Source organism: Rattus rattus, chromosome 12, assembly GCF_011064425.1.
Source record: "Rattus rattus isolate New Zealand chromosome 12, Rrattus_CSIRO_v1, whole genome shotgun sequence".
Classification (NCBI taxonomy): domain Eukaryota; kingdom Metazoa; phylum Chordata; class Mammalia; order Rodentia; family Muridae; genus Rattus; species Rattus rattus.
This window is the reverse complement of record NC_046165.1, coordinates 22,650,020-22,669,006: the sequence shown is the minus strand read 5'-3', so window position 1 is coordinate 22,669,006 and position 18,987 is coordinate 22,650,020. Positions and strand designations below refer to the sequence as shown.

General features: G+C 42.2%; 1 protein-coding gene across 4 annotated transcripts in view; it reads left to right on the top strand.

Moving 5' to 3' along the window:
• Lmo7 (LIM domain 7) overlaps positions 1–14,465 on the top strand; it is a 133,518-nt gene extending 119,053 nt beyond the window's left edge. For 2 of the 4 annotated variants that reach the window (XM_032918301.1, XM_032918302.1), the window contains 7 exons: positions 356–421; positions 3,095–3,147; positions 5,536–5,749; positions 8,838–9,113; positions 10,797–10,905; positions 12,334–12,436; positions 13,666–14,465. In XM_032918301.1, the coding sequence (XP_032774192.1) occupies positions 356–421; positions 3,095–3,147; positions 5,536–5,749; positions 8,838–9,113; positions 10,797–10,905; positions 12,334–12,436; positions 13,666–13,688 (844 nt within the window). In that variant the 3' untranslated portion in view covers positions 13,689–14,465. Of the gene's footprint in view, positions 1–355; positions 422–3,094; positions 3,152–5,535; positions 5,750–8,837; positions 9,114–10,796; positions 10,906–12,333; positions 12,437–13,665 lie in introns of all 4 variants that reach the window. The other 2 variants (XM_032918304.1, XM_032918303.1) reach the window with 2 other exon arrangements.
• The last annotated feature ends 4,522 nt before the right edge of the window (positions 14,466–18,987 follow it).

Sequence of the window (18,987 nt, the reverse complement as noted above, 5' to 3'; positions counted from 1 at the left end):
GCCTTCCAGAATACCTGATTATACCCCCTCACCATTTCTTTCTTCACCGCACCACCTCAAGAAGATGTATTGCAAAGCAGCAACTCTTTAAACACATTTCTGTAGCCCTAGATTACCAGAACACGTTGTTCCCACCCACCCCAGTGATTACTTACACAGTGAATGGGTGAGCGGACATGCGATTAGCAAACGCCTATAGATCCATTTTCTGTAGCAACCGATTGAATTGGATGTCTAGCTCTTAAGCCATAAACACAGTTTACCTAAAGAGACCAGAATACTATTTTGATATTCCTAAAGTCAACGGATGTATTAAATTTCAATATTTTAATAAAAAAAATCCTTACTTTTTTAGGCCTATTGATTCCTACGATCTACCAAAGAGAGAAGAAGAATCTTCAGGGCTGCTTCCAATTGACAGGTGTGTGGACTAGTTCCTTTTACTTGGGTGGTCCTGGTTGGCTCCAGAGGAATGCTCCTCACTTTACTCACTATGATTTGTAGAGGGTGTAGCCCTCAAGGGCTTGTGGAAAACAAAGAAACCTTGAAGATTTTTCTTTGTATCTGTTTTTGCGGTGTAACAGTTACCTTTAAATGTAGCTTATGATTTTGTGGCTCCGCATTCTGAGCTCATTCATGAACTTCTGGCTGTTTGGGCTTGGTCCCACATCTACTGCTAGTTACCAGAGAGCCAGCTCTGCTTTGGGGAGTTGGTCAAAGTATCTGGGAACATGAGAGTGACAGTCTTCAACATCCTCTAAGCCCGTGAAATCCTAGGACATGATGGACAGGCAGAGAAGAAATAGAAATGAAAATAGTCCCCGAGACATCAGAGATCTAAATTATTGTTCAAACTAAAGTCAAAGGCTGTTTCATGCTAGGGTCATATGTAAGTGATATATGATTGTAATCTCAGAATTTAGGAGGCCGAGATAAAAGGATTTATGCGAGGTCAAGGCTACCCCCGAACAACATAATAAGCCAAGGTTACCGTAGGCTACAAAGCAAAACCTTATCTCAAAACTCAAAAACAACAACAACAACAAAAATCCAACTGACCAACCAAGTAATCTCACAGAGAAAAAGCTATATTACTCTCCTTCCTTGTGGGAGGAGTTACTTTATAAGAGGAGTAGACATCAACAAAAATTTGTTCTTTTTTCGGTCACTCAGAACAATGTTTTAAATTAAAAGTTTGAGAGAGTATCTCAATAACTACCCCAGGCTTGCCCAGAGCTCACTATGAAGCCCTGGGCTAGCATTCTTCCTTCCTCCATTTTCCCAACCTTTGGGACTACAGAACATATATTACCTTATCCAGGGGACCGTTTGCTTTAAAAGCTCATGAAACGTGCCTCAAACTTACCAAAATAATGATTATGTTTTTAGGGCATCTGATGAGAATTGTGACCTCATTTTTAGACAGTGTGGTGGGAACCACCGGTCAGGTTTAGGCAGGAAAATAGGACTTTAGCCCTTAGAAAAGAAACATGTGTTTAAAGTTTCCTAAAGCTTTAAGCTCTGATATTTTCAAGGAATTAAAAAAAAAAGGTTTGCAGCTTTGACAACACTAAGGACTTTTGTGTAGCCCTTGTATAACTATCCAGTCTGTAGGATCGTTTACCTCTGTTTACCGAGCTTCCTGTCAGATGCTTTCTTTCTTTGTTAGGTATTAAGGAAACAGGCACATTTACCTGTGACCAGGGTGAGTGCAAAGCTCAGAGGAGAGGAGGAAGAACAGGAATAACTAGAACCTACAGTAGCTAGAGAAAGGCCTCCTGATAAACGGCCTGAGTATGGCGAACCTCCCAGAGAACCTAGAGATCATGCAAATGTCCCCTTCCCTCTCACTTCACATAATTCTCAGTGCAACTCTATGGCGAGTTAACAGCTTGCTAAGAACCTCAAGATAAGAGAGTCTAGGAGGCACCCCAGTATATCAACTTTCAGAGTTCAGACTTTCAGGCATTGCGTGCCTGCCTAGAGTGGAGGTAGTGAAACATTAACTAAGAAAGCAATCAAACCAAGAAAAACCAAAGACAGGTCAGAATTATGATACTAGCACTTTGGAAACAGAGGCAAGGGCATCTGTATACATTCCAGGCCAGCTTAATCTACATCTGTCTTTTAAACCTGTGACCAGATTCATATGAGGGCATATGTGCTATACTATTATATATTACTCTACTGTATAATATAGGATACTATAAATAGTACTATATATAATGCATAGCATACTATGCATATTACATACTGTATACTCTAGAGGCATTGGGGAGTGCAGGCTAACACCTGGTGGCAAGTGTTTTCTTGTAATACCTTGCAAACACAGGTATAACTATTGACAGGTATAGCTGCCTGGCAGTTATGGCATATTATCATGCATTATAGGTTACTGTGTAGGATGTAGATATAGATGGTATATACATCTGTGTATGTATCTATGTATGTGCATCTGTGCCTGGTGTTATTGCTGTTTCTGAAGCTCACTTAGTTTAGGAGAATGAGGAGATGAGGCCGTGTACGTTTAGAGACCTGGAAGAAAATGCCATTTCAGAGTAGCTCGTATAGTCAATACTACGCCTTACTATCTGTTTGGAATGCCAGCATAGCATCCGGCAAATGGGTGATGAGTGCTCTGTGGCCTTATCACGCCTTAGCCATTCACACTTTGATGCTGGTGAGTGTGGAGGAGGCCAGTGTGGAGGAGGCCTCACGGACTGACTCTGGGTGATCTGGTGGCCGGTGCTTTGTAAACGTAGCAAAACTGAGATCTGGCTGGAGCCAGCATGGGCAGGGCTGCTGGGCAGTCTCCATTGCCTTGGGAAGGAGAGATGTGTAAGGGTGAGGAGAGAGTAGAAGTGGATGCCTTTAATTCCAGCACTCTGGAGGCAGAGGCAGGAGGGCATCTGAGTTTGAGGCCAGCCTGGATTACAAAGCCAGTTCCAGGTCTACACAGTGAAACCCTGTCTCAAACAAACAAACTAACAAACAAACAAACAAGCTAGGAAACAACAAACCAAACCCAAACCATCTTTTTTGACTGAAAGCAAAAATGTCCTTAATAAGACATATTTAATCTATTCTGTTTTAGGAGTAAATCAAGATCTACTACAGAGTTAAATGACCCCCTCATAGAGAAGAATGGTAAGTGTGATTTTTGTATTACTTATTTGTGTGGTCATGTATTATGATTGGTATTTTTAATTGCAGGACACTTTAGACACATCGATATTAGATAGTTAACATGCTTTTTTGAGTATCTGTAGTAAAATAACTATCTTCTGTTTATTTTGGCTCTCTTTTTGATTTTTTTTAAATTATTTTATGTGCATTGGCATTTTGCCTGCACGCATGTCTGTGCATGGATGTGAGATCCACCAGATCTGAACTTACAGACAGACATAAGCTACCATGTGATTGCTGGGAATTGAACCCAGGTCCTCTGGAAGAGCAGCCAGTGCTCTTAACCACTGAGCCGTCTCTCCAGCCCTATTATGGCTTTTGAATGGGCATTTGAATAATTAAGAAAATGTATGGGGACTTAGCAAAGAGAAGGGTTGACACAGCTTTGCATATAGACTTCATCTGGCCTCGAAAGGATGAGGACAGAAAATAGTGCAGAAGACTTAAAGATTCCATATAAACTTGAAATCGTACATGTAAATGGCAAAAGGTCTGAAAATCCAGAGTGATGGGAATTCTTCTTTCATTTCGCAAAAGTTGCTTGGAGCATGATATAAAATATGGTTATGGTTAGCCTTACGTGACTGGAATTACACAAGTGAGGTAAAACCTCCAAGCATTAAGCCTCATTTGCATAGGATTTGCATAAGGGAACGCATAAGCAAACTACTGGTTAGTTTTTGCACCTGAAGAAAGGTTCAGGTGGGGCGTGAGGCAGACAGACAGACTTTGGCTTCAGCCCATCACTGACCTACCTGTAAGGCAATGCAAGTCTCCGATGCTAGCTATTTCTGCTTTTAAAAAGGAAGAAATAATAACAATCTGCATTTCATGTGTTATCTTTAACTGAGGGGGAGGGGATTTTGTAAGAAAACCATTTTGTATTCCCTGTTGGTCTGGGTGGCCTGGTGGCAGGGGTTTGTATCTCTGGTCAAAGTTCATGGAGGTAGGTGCCACTGGGATAGGTGGCAGTATTCTTGCTGAAGTAGGTTCTTCAGTGGTCTTGGCCCTACTTAAGTTGCCAGCATCTTGGAACAACTTTCCCTTTAGGAAACAGAGCTCTAAATTATCATCCCCCCTCTCTTACGTTCAGTATCTCTGTTACTCAGCAGGTATTTCTAATGTGGTCCGCTGGTCTTTGGGTCTTTTCCTATTTGGAATTCCCAGCTCTTCTCCCTTGAACTCAGCCCCGAGCTATTGCTAACATTACAGATTAAGTACACTCGTCTTGGTGACATACTTTTAGCATGTGGAGTGAGACCGGGTCGACAGTGCAGTGTGCGTGACCCTCTGAAACACCTGCTCATTCTCCTGGATTTGGGTCTCACCTGGATAGCAGTTAGTATGTGTTTTCTTTCCCTTGCTAGCCCCAGGTGTCCCAATTAGCAAACACTAGAAATTGTTACATATTTGATGAGATGACTTGGTTATGCCATTAGCCACATGAAGACTGTTATTTAAATGAAAAAGGTTTAATTTGAATGTGAACATACTGATGTTATGATTAATATAGTAAGTGTGGGTGTGTATAAAATATTTTTTTTGGGGCCCTGTTCATTGCTTCCTTGGAAGAGGTACCTAGATAAGCTAAATATTCTGAAAGTGTGATAATAACAGTGATTTAGAGAAGAAAATTAGTTAAAATTTTCTTCCTCAGTCTAAAGCAAGGATGATACTTCCAGGCTGTGTGTGTGTTTTACATAAGTAAATTAGTCAACAAACCCTGTGGGTGAAAGCTGACATGATTATCACTAAGAAACTTAGTTATATTACAGTTGTGCAAATTTGTTAGCGCACAAACAAACTTGATATTGTTATGGACCACTTTTTTCCCCTTATCAGGGCTATGTCAGAGACTGAAAAATCCAACAGCACAGTTAGGACTTACTCTGTGATTCACACCATGAACACTTAGCCCCATGCAACTAGAGATGTGTGCATTTGTCTTGTTTCTCGCCACGTTTGGGGGTAGGGCAGAGAAAATACATAGGAAGATTGTGTTTCCCTGCAGACTCTTCATAGCAATGAGTGCACTTGATTGAAGGAAGGAGGAACTAGATAAACGTTTTTGAGGTCTGTAGGATTTGTTTTTTGTTTTTGTTTTTGTTTTTGTTTTTTTTTTCCTCTTTGTAGGCAGCCTTAATGGTTTTCTTGTGTGCATCCCAATGGATATACTGAAGCTTTCCCTAGTTGCTGTCTGTTCTGTAGACATCTCCCTGGAGATGAATGGCATTAGCACAACTGAATAGTGATGGGTTTAAAGTTGCACTGTCTTTGGAGACAGATCCTCTGTCATTTCTTGTGTACGTCTAACAAAGTTTCTCGTATTTTTTTTTTTTTTAAATTTAGGAAGCAGCAAATATTCAGATCGAATTGGGACCACTAGCTTTTCACAAAGGAGTTCTAAGAAGGATCAAGGCCCCTCGGAAGCAGAGTTGGAGAGACAGCAAATCCTTCAGGAAATGAGGAAGAAAACATCTCTCCACAATGACAACAGCTGGATCCGACAGCGCAGTGCCAGTGTAAACAAGGAGCCCATCTGCCTGACTGGGATCATGAGAAGGTAAGAGACAGCTCACCATCACTTCCTCTTGGCTGTGAGGCAAGGTCTCATTTGTAGCCTCCCCCATCCCCCTTTGAGAGACAGAGTCAGAGAGACTCATAGACACACACACACACACACACACACACACAGAGAGAGAGAGAGAGAGAGAGAGAGAGGTCATAAAGACATAGAAAGACACACAGACACAGAGAGACAGAAAGACACAGAGAGAGAGGGAGAGAGAGAGAGAGAGAGAGAGAGAGAGAGAGAGAGAGAGAGAGAGAGAGAGAGAGGAAGGCCATTGAGTGCTATTCTGTGTGTCACAGTCAGTTGTGTCTGAACCCTCTCATTTAAACAGACACCAATGTTTTGAAGTGGGCACAGTTACTCTATGTTACTCTATTTTTCTCTGTGAAGAAACTGGTTGAGGCAAAGAAGCCGCTGGACACGATCACATCACGGAGAGATTCTAAATCTGCGTGTTGGATTTTGAAGTGGGATTCAGATAGTTAAGTACACATTTGACTCTTGGGTATTAAATTTGAAGAGAATAAAACCTACTTATAGTCATGATGAGATTAATGGCTAGGTCGGAATCATGATAATTGGATTCACAAAAACGTGTGAAAACCTAATTTTATAATTTTTTAGATGGTAAGTATGTAGATATGAACTGGAGTGAGTGAGTGGGCATTTTAAGAGTCTGTCTTGGCACACAGTACTGCGGTTACTCTGTTGGTGTTCTGTCAGCAAAGCTACGGAGACTTTATTTGTAACACATTTCAGATACAGAACTAATTGTTTCGATATACAAATAATTGATTTAAAACCCACAAGGCAATCCTAGTACCTTCCTGTGTGTTTGTATTTGCATCTGACCCTCTCTGTATCTGTAGCTAAACTAGACAGGTCATGTGAGTGTATAGTTCATGGGAAACAGAAACGAAATCAGTAAATATATACAAATCAACACCACTGTCAAACGGTAACATGTCCTTCGGCTTATGAAGTTTATACGGTGTTAAGACACTGATTTGAACTAGTACTGGCGATGCATAAGAAAATAAGAATTCCTTTCTCCAACAGTTTCAATCATTCTTTTCATGGTAAATTAAAGCAAAGTATACATTTCCTTACCCCAGGGCTCTGTCATCTGGATTTTGTTAAATAAGCATACAAAAATAAAGACAAGGGCACACACTACTGGCAGTGGTGACGAAAACTAAACCAACCCAAAAAACCCAAACCACCCCACCCACAAAACATGGTATCATTCCTAAAGGTGCGCCTAGTTGACAGCAGTACAGCCATTAGACTCAAGTATTAAAAAGTGCAGGTTGCATTGTGTGCGCTCACCGCCTCAGGAGGTAAGGAGGCCTCTTGTGCTTTAGGGGTGGAGTAAATTTTGTGTGTCTTTTCCTTATTTAAATAAGCACACTAAATTGTTGTTATTATTATTTATTATTATTATTATTATTATTATTATTATTATTACTACTACTACTAAGGGTTGCCTGGTCTGTTCCTTGCCTGGTGTTGGCTTTGGCACTTGAGCAACCATAGATTTAGAGTTGACATTTTTTTCTTTTAAATAAAAGAGATAGTAATGGTTCGGCTGCCCCCAAACCCAGGTCTCCATCATGTATTCACTGTTTCTTTAATGACAGTGAATGTGTAAAATGTCCATGGGTTAGCGCCGTATGTCTTAGCAATGCACTGCACTTTTGGTGAGCCTTCCTGAAGAGGTCCCAGGGCTCAGCCGGAGAGAGCTCTTGGACTGTAATCCCCTTCCCACACAGCTGCGGGAGCTGCCTCCTGCTGTGGTACTAACATTCAAAGAGGAATCTTTCAGAAGACAGTTCCGGACATGAAAATGCTTATCACTCTACATGTATATCACATTTGCTGATGCCCTACACTTTAAAGTAGCCACATGGTCAAATCCAGCTTTAGTGGATGGCACTGGACAGGAGAGCAGTGCATGGTTCTGTGGGCACAACTGGCTCATTACACGATGAGGCAAGACCAGGATTCAGGATCTTCTATGTTAGGTGTTGCAAACGTTACAGTGTTGTAATAAATAAAAACCATATTGTTTCCATTTTTGAGGACTGTTATATAGTACATAGTATATACGCCTGTATTAATGTACATATGCAAATTTGTATGTATGAGTTATTATTTCCTCCCATATCTGAGAAAAATCTGTAAGGACCCACAATTCAGAGTCGCTGCTTTACAGGATTAGGGCGGATATGGAAAGAAAGTAAGGGAATAAGGACCCTTTGCCCACTCTCAGAAGACCCTTCTGTGCTTCTTGGCCTACTCTCTGTGGAGTGTTATATTGTAACGCTGCATTGCATACAATGTTAAGCTAAAAAAAACCCCTCTATTGTTTAAGCTTCTGGCAGGAAGAAAGATTTAAACACACTAACAAAATCAACAGTTAGAGGGGCATGCACAGTCCAGAGCTAGCTTTTGTAGAAGAGCTAATCCTGTATTCAGGGTATCTTCTATTTCCTGCCATGTGGACACTGAACAGTTGCTGACACATAGGACTTGGGGTGGCGAAAGGGAGTGTCTGGGAGGCAGGCCTGGGTTGCAGTGGGTTCAGGGGACTTTGGTTTGAAGCCAGGGCCTCAACCACAAACTCCTGATCTGGTCAGTGTAACTTGTGTGAGATTAAAAACACCCTTGTATTGTTGTGTGAAGATTAAGTGAAATACGTCTGTGAAAATACTTCAATACTTATGTGCTTAAAATGTATTTTCTGGTTGAAGTTTAGAAGACTGAGGTTTATATGTCTAACCTGTTGTTTAGGGATGACTGACTGCTAGTATTAGCTTTTCTTTAAGAAGTCGTTTTCTTCCCACTTGATACTTGGTCTTTTGTCTAAGGACCACTCCACATAAGGTTATTGAATATGAAATGCCTCTAGTGCAGAATGATTTTATTGTTAAAGGTATATGTAACTGGAACCAGATTAGTTGCAGCCTAGAAAATACATAAAGGGGGCCTTACATTGACCCCCCCCCATGGTGCATCTGTTAGGTGATCTCCATCTGAGTGACTCATGTTTCTCCTGTGACCACCTCCTGTGTTTCAGAGGGGAGTCTCTGGACAATCTGGATTCCCAGCGGCCAGCATCTTGGAGGCAGTCCCCTTGGCACAGCCAGCCTGCAGGAGTCTACGCGTCTTCCTCTGTTCAAGACTTTAGTCGCCTGCCACCACAGCTGTTGTCCACATCAAACCGTGCCTACATGCGGAACCCATCCTCTGCGGTACCGCCTCCAGCTGGCTCAGTGAAGACCTCCCCGGGCTCTCCCTCTCCGCGCAGCCATTCTCCTTCGATGTCACAGTCAGGCTCTCAGCTACGTAACAGGTAAGGCCTCTTGTGCGGTCTCCTTGTCTTAGCTTTATGGATGTTCCGTCATTGAAACTTCCCCCAAATGACCCAGTAAAGAAGAAAACCAAGTCCTCTTGAGTGCATGGAATTTGGTGTTTCTGTATCAAAGCCATTGAGAAGGCTTTCTCCTGCCTCTGTCTGCTGCCTGCCCAGTGTTTACAGATGTCTGGTAAAGGTACTGAAGACCGTCAACGTGTCTGCATGTTGCAGGCTCTCTGTTGCCTGTGCTTTATTGGTCAGTGTCTCAGATGGTAGATTTGTCTGGATATATCACCATGTGGCATCGCCAAACAATACAGTGGCTCGAGAATGCTTGTCACATTTATGAGCGAGAGCAGTATTATGAAGTGTTGGACTTTTAATGGCACTGGAATAGAAATTCATTGGAATGGAATGTAAAGAAAGTCATGATAAAATGGCGGCATAGCAAACTGGATTTTTTTTTTTTTTTTTTTTTTTAAAAGAAACATCCTGTAGGTTTGATCTTGTGTTTGGAGTCTGGATTGCTTTGTCTGTTACCTGATCTGCTAGCATTTTGCTCAGGCCGCATCACTTGGCTCCTGTAGTTCATGTGTTAAATCGGGAGGTGGGAAAGTTAGGTAGCATCTTGAATGGCTACTTGCCTCTGGGCTATGGGGGGGTGGGGCTGATGTTTGTGTGGGTCGTGTTTTCAGATGTGCACAGTCCTCTGTTGTGATCCTAAAGGAGTTCTAGTTTCCATCACAAATGTTAACAATTAGAGGGAGAAATCCATTTCTATTTGGATACTTTTTAAGCTGTGAAGTATTAGACTGAGATAAGAAAATACTTTCTATCAGTCCAAAATAATGTTACAGTTACCAAGATCCACAAAATATGTTAGGGTGTTGAATTAAAGGAGAAGGGGTGAGGAGGACTTAAGTCAGTTTCTTGGGGTCGATGGAATTTGCAGAAGTCACTCACTCTCCCACTGGGGCCCCATGTGTGAGAATAGGACAGGGGAGGGCTAGGGACAAGTCTTGGGATTTTCTGTGCAGGGAAGGTCTGTGTCCAGCAGGTGGCTCTCTTCTCCTCCAACGCTCAATAGCCACACCCCCCACTCCTTAGTGGGACTGTAGTACTGTGCTCCTTCTGGAGGGGTGGGACAGTAAGGATGAGGATGAAGGGTTGTCCCTTTAACTCTAGGAAACCCCCATCCCGGGCTCATCCGCAGCTCTTAGGCAATGTGACGTCATTCTCAACAGAGGTGGAGTCAAGAAGGTGTTTAGATTTCTAACCAGAAAAATGAGTAAGAAGGGGTAAAAAGTAATTTAGAGACGGCAAACTACAGAGAATCAGATGGCCCCAAGGGTGGAATGCCCGAGTGGAATTTTGTGTATCGGCCAACTGAATTAGCAAAAGGATGTAAAAGATCAGAGATTCTGGTGAGTCCATTCATAATCAAAGGGGAATGCCATCAAAGTCGCAAATGGACCAATCGCATCCCTAGGGCCTCCATCGAGACAGTGCAAGACGTAATGAAGGGATGCTTTAGTTGGCTGCTGAAGGTTTCTCTCCCACAGATATACAGATCCTTTCTTAAGTTATCTCTTCGTTGCTGCCAATGCTGAGTGTGACTTTAAATGCCAACCTTGCACAGCACACATGAAAGCCTCCGTTCCGTTCTTGTTCCATGTCTAGGTCAGTGAGTGGAAAGCGTGTGTGCTCCTACTGTAATAACATTCTGGGCAAAGGAGCCGCCATGATCATCGAGACCCTGGGTCTTTGTTATCATTTACATTGTTTTAAGGTGAGCCTGAGTCAGAGAGCTTGCCGGCCCGGCTGGCCCACCCACCATGCCACGCCCCGTCACGCCTCGCTTTGCTCGGAGAACGCATGGCTTCTGTGAACCCCGGGGTTGCTGATGCGCCACTAACAAGCTTGGTGCTGTTATTTGTTGGTCTGTGCTGCGCTGGCATTGCAAATCGCTTGCTACTACTTAGTTCTCAAGCCTGGAATCTTCTTATAAAAGTCAGTCTGGAAGGCCCATGCTTTTTGTAGCTCTAATTTGCTAGGATTCTATAAATAAAATTTACAGTGCACAGTGTGTTCTCCAGCCTGCTGCCATGGGTAGACTTAGAATTTAATTTACCAGTGTTATTAGCAACATGGAGACATGCAGTTATCAGTGTCTCAAACGATAGCTTTTAATAGTGTCTGGAAGGAAAACCACTGTAAATATTTTTACAATTGCACAGCCTGCTTACTCCTGATAATTTTTTTTTCCTATATAGGAAAGGGTTCAGGCTGTAATTCTTTGTTTTACAGTGTCTGCCTATAAACACACACCAGGTTTAATTTCTGGAACTCTCTTTGGGCCAGAAGAAAGTCTCCCCAGTTTTGATCCTGAAATTCCAAAGTTAGCAGTTTGCCTAAGCATGTACCGTATACATGTAGAGCAGAATGAGTGAAAACAGGGTTTGAAAAACACACACACACACACACACACACACACACACACACACACAGAGAGAGAGAGAGAGAGAGAGAGAGAGAGACACAGAGAGAGAGACAGAGAGAGAGAGAGAGACAGAGAGAGAACAAGAGAGAGAGACAGAGACAGAGAGAGAGAGAGACAAAGACAGAGACAGAGAGAGACAAAGACAGAGAGAGAGAGACAAAGACAGAGAGAGAACTAGACAGAGAGACAGAGAGAGAGAGAGACGCAGACACAGATAGACAGACTGACAAAGGGGGAGAGACAGAGAACACCAGAGCACCCCTGAGGAATACTTGCTCTACCGGTGATATAGAGACACAGGGAATGGTCCACTCTAGACTAGAATGCAGGAAATTCAGATTGTTTTCTCTCCTGTTCTTACTTGTGAGTTAGAAGTCATTTCCTTGGGGCAACGAAGACTGAACTTCTTTAGGCCAATCATCAATTTGTTTTTAAATTTCTTTATCCCCCGGTTTATTTATAATGATCATCTTGGCTCTTAAAATTTGCTTTCTGAATTCTGAGTGTCTAATCCAGCAGGCTTGATTTAAATCCACTAATTACCTTTTGGCCTCCCCATCCCTTTGCTTTACTGTAGAATACCCAAGAGTTTTCCAGCTGCACCCTATAATCCTCTTGCCCACTTCTGTGTATCCCCCTCACCACCCTGCATCTCTCTTCTGAGAGTGCGCTGGCTTTCTGGAGTTCCCTAATTGTCTGCGTTCTTTTGCCTGCCAGTGTGTCTCCTGTGAGCGCGACCTCGGAGGCTCTTCCTCAGGAGCCGAAGTCAGAATCCGAAACCACCAACTGTACTGCAATGACTGCTATCTCCGATTCAAATGTAAGAGAGCAAATCAGAGAGAAAATTTCTTGTCTTTTGAGGAGACCAAGGGTTCCTATGCCTTTCCCTGAGCCTGCAGCTACCTGTTCCTCCCCAGGCTCTCTGCCATAAGATTCTGGGTTCAGGGACCATAGCCTGTCCTCTTTAAAGAGGGTATGTAATGAATCCCAGCCACTTAGGAGGGGATCATAGGGTCAGGAACTGGAGGGGCTTGTATCCAAAATCAGGACATTGACTGTGGGTTGCAAAGCTGCTGGAGAAACTTCTAGTGACTCAGGAGAACAAGATACAGGGTTAAGGCAAGTCCTCTGAGCAGACTTCATCTGCCTCCTGGTTAAGGCTTCATCCCCATCGTCAGCTTATATCCGTCTCTAATGATAAGACCTTAATGTGATTTATAAGGTAATCGACTTTACAAAAAGCTTATGTTGCTATATAACCATGTATCCATGCGTAACATTTTGAAAGAGAACCTTAATTTTGTTTATGTGGTGTTTCAGTGTTACTGAATTAAAAAAAAAACATCAAATGCTACTTTCTTTCTAAGCAGGTGTTTGAGTGTCATAAAGTGTAGGGTAGCATAACTCTGTTGTGTGTTTGTAGCCTCAGCAAGACAATGGCTATTGATATAACATCACTATGAACCTTGATGCTGGTAACAGTTTTCTTCCTTGTTGTGAAAGGGTGTTACAAGTGCTATCCACAAACGTATTGCCTTTGAACTCAGAGGTATTTATATGGCCCCTCATGTGCAGAGTGTTTGGAAATGATTTGAACCAGCCAACTCTCTCTTATCTGTCAGCGGCTTCTCTCCCGGTTCTCCAGGCCTTCCTGGGACCCTGAAGTTGGGAGAAAGTCAAGGCTTGGGCATGGGGTCTCGGGAGTGTGTATGTGTGTGCACTTTTCTCTCTTAAATCCACAGCCAAGTATAATCGAATTTTTGGAATAATTGCCCATGCCTTTTCTCTTCTTCAGTACAAATAATAGAGAGTTGAAGGTTTTGGTTTTTGTGTTCTGATTTAGCAGTTCATTTCTACTCTGTGTTTTACAAATAAAGAATTCTAGACCCCAGAGGCTGCCAATGCCTACCTTTGTCCTAAGACTGAGCAGCCGGCAACTCTCTCTGCTTCACTGGGCCACTCTGAGTGATGACTGCTATGTTCCCTTGGGTTTGTCATTCACAGTTCTGAGTCTGAGTGCTTCTCTCTCTTCTCTCCTTGCCTAATCAGCTGGACGGCCAACCGCCATGTGACGTAAGCCTCCACTCAAAAGCACTGTTGCAGATAGAAGAGGAGACGGTGGTCACTGAGGCAGAACTATAAAAAATGGTGTATGTTTTCCCCTCTTTTTTTTAAAAAAAAAAAGAATAATCTTTGCCTCGTTAGATGACATAGGAACACTGTGGTGTTGGTAGGACCTGTATTTTTGTTGTTTATTTATAAGAAGGTAATTATGTGGGGAGGGGGGGAAGAGTGCAGTATTTACCTTTTGAACTCAGCATCCTAAAAGCACAAGTGGGAAACAAAACAAAACTCAAGAACTTAAAAAAATAATACTTCTCATGCTGATGATCTGATGATCTAGTTTGACTCTTAAGTGGTTTTTCGAAGAGGGTATTTTGTTTCAATTTTTTTAAGTTCTTAAACGTTATTTGAAATAGTTAATATAAATATGTAATTGTGTTTGTCTATTATAATGTATTCTAAGTTAATGTGGAACCATATGAAAAATTTTCACCTAAATCCACCCATAAATTTGCTCTTTGTGTTTTTCTTTACCCAGAAACAATCCAGCTGAAAAGTGATTTTGCTTATGTAATGTTTTATTTGCTTGAGGAGGGCACTCTGTTTTCTTTACAAGGACTGTTGTGGCTAAGCAAATGCCAGTAGAAAAGCTGTTTATTTTCAATAATGAAAAATAATCGTGGTTTGTATACCGGTAATTTCCTCCAGAAACTAGTGAGCGTCTCTGTTCAGTTGCCTTTGTAAATAAAATTTGTGATGCATTTAAGGAACGGTTTTTAAAACTATTTATTGTTTCCAATTATTTAATGAGTTTGTGTTCTAAAAAGTATGTGGTGTGTGTGTGTGTGTGTGTGTGTGTGTGTGTGTGTGTGTGTGTGTGTGTGTAGTTATCACAAACACATGGGAGTCTGAGGCGGCCAGGGCAGGGGGCTGGATTCCCTGGAGCTGGTGGATGTGAGGTGTCCATTATGGGTACTGAAAACTGAGTTCAGGTCTTGAAAGAGCAACAAGCACTCCTACCTCCTATGCTGCCTCTCATGCCCCTCCCATGCCTTTTAGTTATATTTAAGTATGTACACCTTCCTTATTACATTCTACAGATCCTCATGAAAGTGCAATTGAGACAATACACAAACTGCATGTACTCATGTTTAGTGATAGCTTGACAAGTTTCGGTGTGTGTGACCTCCTACTAAGCTATGACCACAACCCCGAAGATTCTGTAGAGAAATTTTAATTTTAATCAATAATTTTAATTCGATTTTGTATGCATTCCTATGGTAATGTGAGTGGCTAGCTGTTGCGTCAGCCTTTAAAGATCTATTATTTTATTCCTAGGGAGCAAAATATCTCCAGCAACAAGAAATCTGGATCAAAAATAAGTAACATAAAACTTCAGTGTGCTTTGAATAAAAATATAAGGACCCTTGGCTCCTTGGTAAAAATGCAAACAGAGTGAGCTATGTTAGAGGAGGCTTAAAATACATAATAAAGTGTTAATTTGGGGAGGAAATAAAAATTGGTTCCAGAGTTTTCTGTCGCCGAGCAATTATTTTTATTTCCAGTTATTAAAGTAATATGTACGTAGTCAGGAGATCTTGCCCAATTCCCCGTTTAGAACATAGCTTGCAGCCCCCATCCGCAGTGAAAACAGCAGTTCTTGCACTCATTCCGCATGGGGATGTTTCTCCTGCTCTCTTAGCTCACTGAGTGAGCTTTCCATGATCTCAAACTCACTTCTCCTGTCTTTAATTCATGCCTGCTGCTCAAGTATTCTCCCCTAGGTTACACCCCTTGGCCTCTGTTTCTTTTTATTTATTTTTTATTGGTATTTATTTATTATATATACACAGCCACAGCTTTCACGAAGATACTTTTATTCAGGAGCACCACATGCTTTGTGCTCAGCCTTCCGGGTTCTCTCCTTTCCCAGGCAATAGGACCTCCACTTCATGTCATATGTAAGAAACCATTGCATATGACATGTAGTGTCCACAAATAAGAGAAAGACATGCGATGTTTGTCCTGAGTTACTTTACTTTAACGGGATGATTTCCATTTGCGTTATTTGAGCTATTTTCTTTTGCATTGCGTGTGCGTGTGCGTGTGCGTGTGTGTGCGTGTGCGTGTGTGTGTGTATGTGCGAATGTGAGAGTGTGTAGTGCCACTGTGTGTATATGTATGAGAGTGAGGGGAAAGTAGGGAGGGGGAGAGAGAGAGAGAGGGAGGGAGAGAGAGAGAGAGAGAGAACACAGAAGACCTGGTTCTCTTCCTCCACTTACAGAAATCAAACTCAGTTCATCAGTTCATTTGGCACAAGCGTCTTTACTATCCGAGTTACCAGCCGACCCCTGTGCTCATTTCCTTAAAATAAGAGTTTATTTTTCTTTACGGCAAACAAAACTCTATTGTGTCTGTATACCATATTTTCTTTACCCATTTATGTGTTTGTGGACACCTAGACTGATTCCATAGTTTGATTATTATAAACAGAGTTGCAGTAATATCCCCTTTGAATATCTTATGGGTATATACACTCAGGAGTGGTATAGTTGAGGCCTGTGGTCATTCTATATTCAGCCATCTGAGGAACCACCATGCCGACTTTCATGGTGGCTGACTAATTTACATCCCTTTTAACAGTCCATAAGTGCATGATGGTGACCTTTCACCCACATAACCACTTTCTGTGTGCGTGTGTGTGTGTGTGTGTGCATGTGTGTGTATGTATGTATATGTATGTGCATGTGTGCATGCATGTACACATTACAGTTGGACGATTTCCAAGCTACATGATTGACTTGCAGAGGTAGGATTTCTTTGCCCTCTGCGTGGACTAAGCTTGCAAGACAGAGAAGACTGATAGAGTCTGTGGCCAAGCAGCTCAAAAGATGAGGTTGCAGAATCATCGAGAATCTTTCCAGGCATGTGTGAGTGGCATTTTCTAACATTCACTCTGTTCTACACTCTGTTGTTACACAGTACTTACTATGCCTCCCTGCAGTGGTGGAAGTGTGCAGGAGAGGAGTTAGAAGGGATAGCTTCTCGGTCCAATATTCCTTAGAAGGTGTTTCCAATGGGGAGTGTGTGTGAACATAGTGAATCATAAGAAGAAGCTTTTACTCCATACATATGTTAAAGTGTGAGACTTCTTTGATAAGGAAGGAAAGTTAGCATGAAAGCTAAACTTGTTCTAAGAGTTTAACCTTAGTATTTTGCTTGAAATATTCCTCAATACCAGAGTGATTTCTAATCTCCCAACACCAAAAGTGGAACTGCCTGAATTTCGGTGAGTAACAGTGTAATACTTACCTTTGATGGCTATAGCTGAGAGACATGGCTAATAGGGTGTATTATTGTTGGGGCTTTATTGTTATTTTTTTTAATAGCGCTTTTACATCCTTCCTTGCAATCTGGAAAAGGGATTAAAAAGGCATGCTCACACATGTCCCAATTCATGCCAACGAATATGGCGTTAAAAACTAATTCATTGCATGAATATATGTGTAGAGACAAGAAAGCAACTTTCAGACGATGTCTTTAAAAACACATGAGCGCTGAGGCACATGCACACACAGTCCCTGGTAAAGGAGACCCACACTGGGAGAGGAACTGAGTATGTGAAATCTCGAGAGCTGTGGTCACTGCACGAGTAGGGATGTCTTTGTGGCAGAGTTGTCACTTGAGTTTGTTCAGAGCAGGTACGATTCTAACAGGTCAAGCATTCGGGAAAAATAAGCCCATTTCTGAGTTGAGTCCCCGTCCTGTGGATCTCTCTCTTTGGTGTCCTCACCCAACCTTACGCAGCCTGACCTGTTGTGCAGAGGAACGGGCATGGCCAGCAGCAGCAGCAGCTCCGTTCTCTGTGACAGTCTGTGCAGGAAGTGGAGTCTATTGCACCAAAACAGAGAGAGAAGGAGCAATTTCCAGTATCCTCCTGGACAGTGGGATGCTATTGTTTAAAGCAATTTAGTTCACGTTTCATAGAGAACAGAAAAAGAGGAGTTTGAAGGGCACCAACACAAAGATGTTTCGAGAAGATAAGAATAGCACAGAGACTCATTCATTGGACATAGCAGATATGTACTGAGTTATCGCCCACATTCCTTAAGTCTGTACGCTTATCATATGCTCACTTAAAATACACTCATGGGCCTACAATACCAACCAGATGGAAAATGTCATGGGACAGGATGCGTTTCAGAAGTGCTTTCCAGGGGGAGAGGGACAACTGGCTTATCCTCAGTTTAGGCTTTTTTGTCAAATGTCATCTAGGAGGATTTTGGTGACCAGCTGGAGCCATTCTCTGAGGCAGCTTTATGACTTTAGGTAAAATTCAGCTTGTAATTACTTTGTATTTTTTTTTTCTCATTTGTTAATTCTTTTTGGACCTCAGAGCAATACAAGTTTCATGGGGTGGGAGGTTGTCTGGTTTTGGTTGTATCCCCAGTATTCAGAATAGTGACACAGCCAAGCAGTGGTGGGGTATGCCTTTAGTCCCAGCACTCAGGAGACAGAGGCAGGAGATCTCAAAGCCAGCCTGGTGTACAGAGTGAGTTCCAGGACAGCTAGAGCCACACAGAGAAACCTCATCACAAACAAATAAAGAATACCACCATAGTAGGTGACAATAAGCAATAAATAAAGGAAATGTCATGGTGCAGCAGGTTAGGTAGGTGGCTGAGGGGACTTAGCCTGCCAGCATGCTGGGACACAGAGAGCGGGAGACAAGGTAAGTTAGAAACCAGAGAGGAGACAAGCTGCAAATACGGGATGGAGCTGAGGCCATTCATTCTGTGTATGGTATTTATAGGGTCAAATCGACATGAATATAAAGAGATGGACTTCTTACTCGGGAGGTAATCGAGAAGTTTGATTTGTCTCACAGTTCAATAATGTTCGAAGAACTCCTGGTTCATCTCCGCCTGGGTGAGCATCCACAGCGCTGGCTTATCCCGAGAGTTATTGATTGATAACTATGGATACGGATAAGCTTTGCCCGTCCTTGTCTATCGAAAAAGACACTGATTTTCTACTTTTCTCCACTGTGTAGGAGGACTCCCCAGAAGACTTCATCAAAATACCACAGTCATGGATAGAGCTTGAGTTATTTGCTTATTGCGAGCCAAGGGTGGTCTTCCATTCATGTCCATCAGGATTCCTACCCTCGGCTTCTCAGACAGACTCCAGCCATGTTACTGTTAATCTAGGAGGTTATGTGGAATAGATGTTGGGCTATCAACCACAGTGTTTATTATAGTTAGCATTTAGGAATTCTCGGAATACCTTATCTTGATTTCAGGGAGC